The sequence below is a fragment of the Pygoscelis adeliae genome, unplaced genomic scaffold (genome assembly GCF_000699105.1).
Source record: "Pygoscelis adeliae isolate BGI_AS28 unplaced genomic scaffold, ASM69910v1 Scaffold67, whole genome shotgun sequence".
In the NCBI taxonomy this organism is placed as follows: domain Eukaryota; kingdom Metazoa; phylum Chordata; class Aves; order Sphenisciformes; family Spheniscidae; genus Pygoscelis; species Pygoscelis adeliae.
In genome coordinates this window covers 2,790,328-2,799,798 of record NW_008825271.1, presented here as the reverse complement: position 1 = coordinate 2,799,798, position 9,471 = coordinate 2,790,328, and the positions used below count along the sequence as shown (strand labels likewise).

Here is a 9,471-nt window from a genome sequence, read left to right as displayed (position 1 = left end):
GGCTGCTCTCTTTTGAGTTTTCTTTCTTTTGGAGAGGAAGACAATTCTTTTCAAAATATGCTTTATCTTTTTGTATTAACACAGTGAACACTTTAATCCTGACATATTCACCTTCATCATCCATGAGCAACATCTTAAGACGAGGCAGCAGTGTAGTCACAAGGATAAGCTTTGGTTTAAATGTCTCATCTCTGCGTGTTCTTCCCCTATCCCTAATCAATGGAAAAAGATAGGCTCCTTTAAAAGGGCAGCAGGCAGCATCTAGCCTAGGTATGTGGAACTGGCTCAATACATTACAAGGAACCTAATTTCTGTTTTCTCTCTTTAAAGAAGTCTACTTCTTTCCACTGGCTACAGAGGAAGCCTAGGGAGATAGTGTCATTAGGCAATTAATCTAATCTAAGTCTCGTTAGGCAACTCAGTATTATTCCAGAGCAAAATTTTAAAAGGATCAATACAAATCTGACATTTGCTACAAGGAACCCACTTGTCTCTTTTCGCTGATATCACACATCTTTCAAGATTGATGACTGAACTAAACTCCCTATGTGTCTCCCATGTCCTAGGTCTTGGATGCCAGCCAGTGGGTGTATTGCAGACAAGACCAGGGTGAAGATGCTAACGGTGCACTGCATCACAGCAGTGACTCAACAGAAACATTCTCACTCAAGTGTGTTCTTGCACCTGGAAATAACTCTTCTCGCTACTGCTGCAACCTCCACTAGCATGCACAACACGTTGTCTTCACCACAAGCACCAAGGTACTGGGCCCAGTGAAAGAAACTAGTAAAACTAGTGAGTTCAGTAGAGAAGTCTCAAGAGGCCAGTGGAACCCCATAACCTCTGGACCAGTTTCTGAATATACTAGAACGATAAAGAGCCCAGAATCATCGGCATCCTGAGGACAGACACCAAATCACAAGGCCAAATTTGCAGAGACTATGCAGTATCCACCTCTGGAAATTATAAAGCACCTGGGTGCTACATAGGAGTCCTTTTCCCCAGGTATCCTTTCTTAAAGTCTTCTGCAGAGAAGCATCCATATTATCTGATGGCAAAGGAAGAAGGCTGTATGAGCACAAGTCTCCTTGCACTTACACAATCTGAAGGCCTTTCATTGTTATACTCCTGCTCTGCTGTCAATGCAGCAATAGAAAACTGACCAACTGTTTAGCAAAATAGCAAGAGGAGATGGGAGAGCAACTCAACTCCCATTCAGCTCAAACAATAGTTTTAACACTAAAATTCATCACAAAGCCCCAGTCACTGCATCCATTTGAACACCCTGACAGATTAGGGTTCTGAGCTACATTTCTGGCCATCTGCTCTATTACACTCTCCGTCAACATATAGGGCAAAGTGAAAACTCCAACTTACTGAAAGCAGTTTGGTCCAAATACAGTGGCAAGATTGCAAAGGTTCATCCTGTTCTCTACATGATGTTCAGCAACCTTTATCAGGAACTGGCACAGATACTTCAGCAGGCAGTAATGAGCATCAGGCAGTTCTTTAAGGAGTTCTTTCAAGTTACTTTCCTTCTGCATGTCGTTTCTAGTGTCTAGGAAAAACAAGAGAAGAAAAAACACATGTATATGGTTTTCTACATTGCTGCCAATTTACTTAGATGGGTGAGCAAGCAGTGGGATCTAAAATTTAGTCTTATTTCTGTTGAGAGACACAGAATCCTCCAAACCCCTCTATTTTCCTCAGGGAACCTGCACCTTTCTCCTGAGGCTCACCTTGGCCACCACTGGCACTGTTTCAGGTTCACCTTTATGTTGTAACTGTTTTCCTGAGCACAATCAGCAGTGGTCATAGCTAACAGCATTGGAGCATGTTTATTCCCATCCAGTGCATAGCTATATCTGCTTTAACTCCAGCTCTACCAGATCTCCTGCTTCCATGCCTCTTCTGGATGTTATCTCTGCCTTCCAAACCCCGTCTCATACTCTTGTTTTAGCTTCCCCTCCCATGAAAACGTTCAAAAAGAAGAAAGCAAGAACAGTAAAACAAGCAGGCTCCTGAAATGCAGGTGTTGTTAGAATAACAGTACTACAGTACTTTCTGTGGGTACATTTTATGAAAAGCTCAATTTTGTCAGAGCGACAACTCTGTACTCAGTCTTAGGCAAGGAGTGCTGCTTACAGAAAAAAGGCTGTTCAGGGCAGCGTTACACTCTATAACGAGCCAAAACTTGGCCTAATGTTAGAGCGTAGCCTTGTTATACTATACAATCTTCCAGAATTTAAGTATGGATAAAAGTTTCCCATACTGAACTGAGTAATATCAAAGTATGACTAAGGTCAATTTTCTTTCATGCAGGTTTTTGTTGTTTTGCTTTTTTTTTTTTTAAGCAAAAATGGCATGAACTTCACAGATGCTGTGTTTATACAGACCCAGGCAGCGAACACAAGCTTGGCCTAACACACAGCTTCTACTTAATTGTGTTCTGCTTCTGGAATTGAACTCAAAACCTGCAGAATTCTTTGCTCCCCTCCTCCACCCCAAAAACACTTTCCAAAAAGTAATTTGTACCCACCAAACTCTTGGGCTTACATGTTAATAAAAGCAAAGTTTTGAAAACAATTCAGTATTTCCTTCTGAAATAGTAGAAGGAAAAATTCTTTATGCCAAAACAGGATGCCATAACACTTGGAAATAATTCAATTCTACTCTCCACCAAAATGAAATTTCACTGAAATTCTCACATATGCAGAGTTCTTGGGCTTTTGTGCAACAGCATTTTCAGACAGAAGACCTCAGGCCCTAAAGGTTTTCCTTAGCGATTTAATTATAAGCAGCGTCCATTAACATGAGGGAAGCTATGCATTTCTAGTACTTGTTTTCTTTATTTATCAGCCTTATAGGCTGATGGTGTTAATGCTGTAAGACTGTTGTTGGGTAACTGCTTTTTCCTTAGAGATATACTTTAAGGTTTAAAAACAGTTCTAGTGGTTGGAAGGATGTCTTTATTCCACAAAGCCAAAGTGAGCTCACACTAAATGCTAACCCTCTGTGTTCTCTGTAACAGACTGCCTTGTCCCAAAGTAGCTGCTGGTTTACCATGGGAATACAGACATCCTCCCCATGCTTAGGGTAACAAGATATTTTTTCATTCAGAGGACGTTATGATCCTTAGCAAGGAGATTCACCCAGCATTCAGTCAAAACCAAACCTTGCGCCATCTTCAAGACTTGTTTTCAGTCAAGAAGTTGTAATAAAACAGGCTGCATGTGAAACAGTTCAGCAACTAGTTGCTGCCTCTGCTGTACACCCTGCTACCAGCACACAGAGGAGAAGACATCCCATGCCTTGTGTTGCAGGAACAAAGAACATTTTACATTTCCCCAACATTTTTGCGAGGGGGAAAAAAAACAAGAGGGGGCGGAAAGGGGAGGGAGAGGAAAAGCTTTGAACACAGTGTAAGGTATGTATAAATGCTTCAGAAGTTTCCTCTTTGTTTTTACTTTTCATTTCCCAGAAATGTTCCAAGGCTGGGTTGCACAGTATTCCAGGGGTAGAGTGCTTTGAAAAGTTGCTGGCTGTGTAAATTAGCAGTCTGTATAAAAATACCTGAAAGTGACTCCTGAGAACTCAACCATTAAGTAGCAATATAATTTCTGTTTTACAATCAGACATTTCTGTGGCTAATAAACAGGACTTACCCTGCATATAGTTTGGGAAATAAATGAGTATTGTATGTATGTACTTGCCACTTCATACAGTTGAACCTGTGGGATTTCATCTGCTTCCAAGCTTAGTTTTCCTGCCTTACATGACATGCATAATACAGCACATGGCAAGAGAAGCCTTTTTAATTTTTATACACATGGAGAATTCATTTTTATGTATCTGTTTTGGTACCACAGACTTAATACGAATTCTTTCACGACAGCAGGCCAAAGTTTAAAATGCCAGTCAAATTACAGGACCAAACATTTCAACCAACTGATTAATTATATCCTATTCCTCTATGGCTAAGAAATTAGCTCCTTCAGAAAAGTCAAATATCAAATATGCATGAAGCAGATGAGCAAAAATCTTATTTGCTTATTTATCGCAAGTATTTATTTCAAAAATTTTTTAGAGCTATACAGAATAAAAACAATCACGACTTCACTACTGTGAATCAGGTTGGTAACAGTAAGAAATCTGATTTATCATTTTTATTTCTGCAGTAAAATTTCAGGATGCTTCTGAAGGCTGTATTAAACGGAATAACAATAAGGAATTTAATTGTATTTGCACTGATCAAAGTGGACTGGATAGTCTCTGATTTGATTACTAATTATCTTTTCATGAAGCTTAAAGAAAAACAAAACACAAGTAATTTCCACATAGCCAGAACATTAAAATTCACCTCCTAACATACTTCTCTTTAGATAGCAAAACAACTAGCACATAGTGTTTTCTACTATAAATTGCTTGCAGTTATGATAAGGAAAGCCAAAGCCATCTCTCAGAAAAAACACACCTCTTCCACCACCATCACCCCACCACCTAATTAGGGAATGCCCTTGAGAACTAATTGCCTCTCTGAGCCTGCCACTGGGGCTTTAGATTGACAGGTACTTTTCCGTTTACTGAAGGATTTTCCATCCCTTCCAAACTAGAAAGATGCTAATAACCTCTACAAAACATTCTGAATACAGGATTGCACTCTGACAACAAACAAAGCTATTGGCCTTGTGGCATCAGTTGTATTTGGTGGGTAGGATGTCCCTGTTCATTAACCATGATATATTATGTGGTGCAGATCAACATCAGAGATGTTTATCGCTGGGCACAGCCAAACCTTTGTTCATTTCTGTACTTTCAAGAACAGAGACAGGTATCAGATCATAAGATCTTGAGAAATTACCCTAATTGAAGGACACGGAGACACTGAACAACATGAGGCAGCAAACCCCATTTACTGAGCCATGAAATTCCTTGTCCTTGTGAAATGGGAGAAAGAAAGTACGGCTTTCCCCTCTCTCCTCCTTTTCCAGTGAAAAAGCAAGGGAAGGAACTCAAGCCTTTCTCCCAATACAATCAAAAAATCAAAATTAATTTGATAATTCTCCTGCTGCTGACAGTTATTTCACAGATTTCAGCTTTATTTTTAGAAATTACTGTTACAATTCGTGGTCAATTTAGAGAGTGACATGCATACACAGTATTCCATGCACTCTGTACATTTTTCAGGACAAGTATACATCTGCTGTCCATGACCATATTACTTCAAAAAAACCCAGCTTTTCAACTTATTAGAGAGCAAAAATAGTTTTGAGTCATGACAACCAAATGCTTGGAGCATTGCTCCTCCTTTTGTCCACCTGCTAGACAATTTTTCAATTTGCTTCAAAGTCAATCACTAAGGTTTACTCAGCTGGTACTGACCATCAGAGAAACATTAGAGCACCAGAGCTGTTTATACTACCATACAGAGAAGCATCAAGTGTACTAAAGCCCTAAGCTTATGTACATGCTTAATTTTGTGAAGAACAAGCTGTCCCGTGGAAGTCAAGACTACCAAGTGCAGTCTTTCTTAGTCAGATTAAAGGGGGTGGCAGGAAGCTAAGCATATGCTTCACTCTCTGCAGCATCTTGAGACAAGACAAACGAGCTTGTCAATAATGGAAACAGCAGAGTGCCAGATTTTCAAAGGCAATTCAGGAACCTATATTCAAGCCATATTTCCAGATATGCCCAGCTACCAACACACTTGAGATTTTCAAGCACAGTACATGAAGGTCTTCTGAAAATTTTGCCCAATACAGCAGAGAGAAGGAGACAGGAGTAAAAGGAGAATGAAGGCTAAGGGGAAGGTGTTCTCAAGGCAGTCAAAGGCATTTGCTTTTTTATTTTGGGAGCCTGCCAGAAGCCATGTGAAGCAGACGGAACCCCAGCAGAGGTCTGCAAGAGAAGCCTAGCTAGATGAGCAGCCAGGAAGGGCTTGAAACCAGGGATGGGATGGTGGTTTCCGGGCTGAGGAAGGGAACAAAACCAGCAGCCTCAGGCCATGTCTAGGCTTAGCAGCAGGAGGACACAGAACACAGCATCACAGGCAGAGGGCCAAAGAAGGGCAGCGTGGCACCTCAGAAGTGAGCTAGCGACTCGCTACTGAGGGACAAGTCAAGGAGACAACTGAAAAGGACAGGCAGTCTCTCTAAAAATGTTAATTAACTCGAAACAGGAGCCTCAACAGTGTAGGAGGCACAGACATATTTGCAAGAGTGTTTTCAGTCTCATTTAATTTCAGTATACACCCACAGATCACAACAAGAGGGACATATTTTCCAACGGTTCATCCTATTTCTGAACATATTGAGTTTCTTTGACATGCTACAGACATGATCTAATTCCCCAGTTCATCCCTCTTCATGCTACTCCTTCCCCCTGCAGAGCATGCTGCCTGAACATCACTAAAGGTATGGATGTCTGCAGACAGGTGTGTGTAATTGCTTTGCTCATGTCTCAAATGGTCTGACCCCAAACAACTCCAGCCTGGAAGCACTGAAACCGTATCAGCATGGTGTCATGCCCTAGCTAATTATCTCTGCTGTGAGGCAAGGAAGAGCATCTAGGGCTCAGTGTCATGCTACCACGTCTGCATAGCTTTCACCTGCCTTGCATACTACCAGCTTGGAGAGCAGACAGAAAAGCTTGCATCTGTCTGTAGCTATCAATGTGCCCTAGGAAGTTAATCTTCAGCACACAGGCAGCAGGTTGTACATTGCAGTACCACTGCACCAACTGGGCTGTTGGAGGAATCAAAGCATTTCTTTCCACCTCCACAATCTATGGGAAGTGGGACTCCAGTCTCTCTCTGCCAAGAAGCAATCTGCTTCAGACACGATCCTGCCTCAGAAGAAAAAAAAAAAAACCAAACCAAAAACACGCCTTGTTGCCATCAGTAGCAGAAATGCTGGAAGTCCTCATCATAAGAAGGTTGTCATCACAATCCAACTTGAGACCCCTCACTCTGCATCATTAAGGCACTTCGCAGAGCTGTATTTCTACTTCACTCCGACACATTGGGAGTAGAGCTCACTCACTTCTTTTGCGGCTCTGCTGAATGTCATCATCTGCATAAGAAATCCAGTTCCAAGAGTTTTTACTGCATAACAAACATCTTCTGCATGTAGAAAACAGAAGTTATTTCTCTAGTTTGGAACTAGTCCTGATAACACCAAAATGGCAATAAAAGCCAAAGGAAAAGGTTAAAATCATACCAGAAGAGCCTGGAGAACCATGGACAACTAGTGAATCTGATTTGCTGCACCGCTAGAGTTACCGTGGTTAAAGGGTCAGTCCTCATCTACTCATTTTCACACTCATTTATTCATTTTCACAGTCACTGTTCAGGTTGAAATTTGACCTCAAAAATCCTCCAACACAACCTATATTTTTGGCTCTGCTTGTTCACGTAACTCAAACAGCTGCTGGCTACTAAGCATTCCCTAAACTGACCTGTTGATCCAGAAGGGAGCTGCTCCTTCCCTTCCACCACCTGCCATCCCTCTCCCCAAAACTAGCAGGGCTGTTCATGGGCACCAGACAAAACTTTGCCAGCCGGGGCAGGCTGTGAGCAGGAGGAGGTATGTGAGATAGAACTTGCATCTAGCTGCTGCTCACCAAAAAATATAAATTCTCTAGGATGGAACAATGTCAAGAAGCCAGAGCGATCAAATAGCATTCAACTTAATTAGACTGAGTCCCAAAGGAAGACAGGACCCCACATTTCACTGTACCCCCACTGGAGGAGGGAATGCAACGACGACGACAAAAAAGAAATTCACATAAGGGAAAAGCTTTCTGTACGCTGAAAAGTGAAAGTACAAGAGCAACCTGTCTTGCTGAAAGCAAGTGACCTGTGAAAGGGGATAAGAGCTCTGCATACAGTTCCTAGTATGTACAAATGTCTTAAGAGTCAGTGACCACAATATAAGAGATAAGGAATGAAAAGCCAGAAGGAATAAACAAGCTCAAGCAGGGATTGCTGTACAGAAGCTGCTGATTTCTTCCAGCTGAGGTTTCTGATAGAAACTTCCACCGCTCTGTAAGCACGGCCTATTTTACACGGGCAGGCACAGCTCTGGTCTGCAGTGAAGCCTTAGTCACAAAAGAGATTGTAATGGACATTTTTTACCCCAGGACTCCCTGCAAGGAGCAGCCTTCATATTTGTCAGGCACTCTGAGGAGACCGGCCAACACAAAGATCACTATCATTGTGTCCCTGGCCTGCACTTGCTACACACATGTCTGATCAACATCATTTACAGAGAGAGCCCTTCTCAGCTCCCACTGCCACTGACCTTCTGCAAGGGCAGAGAGAGAACATCAGGACACACCAAACGGCCTTTAGGATATGCTATGTGATGTTTTCTGGAACTGAATAGTCTTGGCATTACGCTGAGTATTTATATAAACAGCAACACATCAGGATTTGGGGGCAGCATGCAGAGCTTCGTTTCACACGACGTTGCACAGGCTGCAGACAGCATGCCAAACCAGCTGCGTGGGCTTCCTGAACTACCAATGGGTCAAGTTCTCTCTTTTTCATAAAAGGACAGATTATTTACTCTTTGCTTTGGTAACAAAGATTATACCTGGAATTAAAAAGGGTTAAAGCTACAGGTAAAATCTGTAATTTTCAGTCCAGCTATTTTTAACTAGAGGAATCACTCCCTAACAATTTTTATAGGAAGTAAAGTAATTGCGTGTTATTCTCAGGCCAAGATCTCAGCTGTTTTAAAAAAATGCTGATATCAATCCCTGAAAATATTCCAAAGGAACTCTAACATAATCACAAAAACACTATTTCCCATGCAAAGCTTCAACAGGAGGGAACACAGAGGTTGTAACAGAGCTTGTAATTGCCTTCACCATAGACATGCAGTGAAGTGGCTCCAGATTCAAAGTTATTTTTTAATAACCTGTTGGCTCAGAAACAGCTTGACCTACTTTCTTCATAGTTTACAAAAAGAACACCCATGCACGCACCCTCTTGGTACCATTTTGCAACGAATACCCTTGTACATACTTTGATAAGTGAATAGATAACTCCTCCAATCCTGCATAGCTGGTTGATCATTTAACTATAAACAAAGGCCCATCTACCACTGAAGTTAATTTCAACCCAATGAAAGTCATCAGTGCCTTTCATAGCAACTCATTTATGCTGTATTTTCTAGGGCATGAAAAAACGCTCAGCTTTCTTCAAACTTTACAAGCCTTCCCCTTGCTATAACAGCCAATCCGGCATTTTTCAAATAAGATTTTTTTTTCCAATCAAAATCATAATGGAACTATAACTGGAGCTTATTGTGCAATACAGGCAAACTTAGCTACGAAGACACGTCACAGTTGGACTGACTTTTGCAGAACTGGGTTCGTAAGTTACACCAGTAACTGTTTTTGAAACGAGAAAGTTTGGTGGGTAAGTCTGCTAAGTAAGGATATCTATCTCATTTCCATAGAAAGTAC

At 41.4% G+C, this 9,471-nt stretch overlaps 1 protein-coding gene across 1 annotated transcript in view; it reads right to left on the bottom strand.

The window, feature by feature from the left end:
• FAM13A (family with sequence similarity 13, member A) overlaps positions 1-9,471 on the bottom strand; it is a 129,197-nt gene that overhangs the window by 114,920 nt on the left and 4,806 nt on the right. Inside the window, exon 3 of the mRNA XM_009329823.1 lies at positions 1,378-1,558. Coding sequence (XP_009328098.1) covers positions 1,378-1,558 — 181 coding nt within the window. The remainder of the gene's footprint in view (positions 1-1,377; positions 1,559-9,471) is intronic.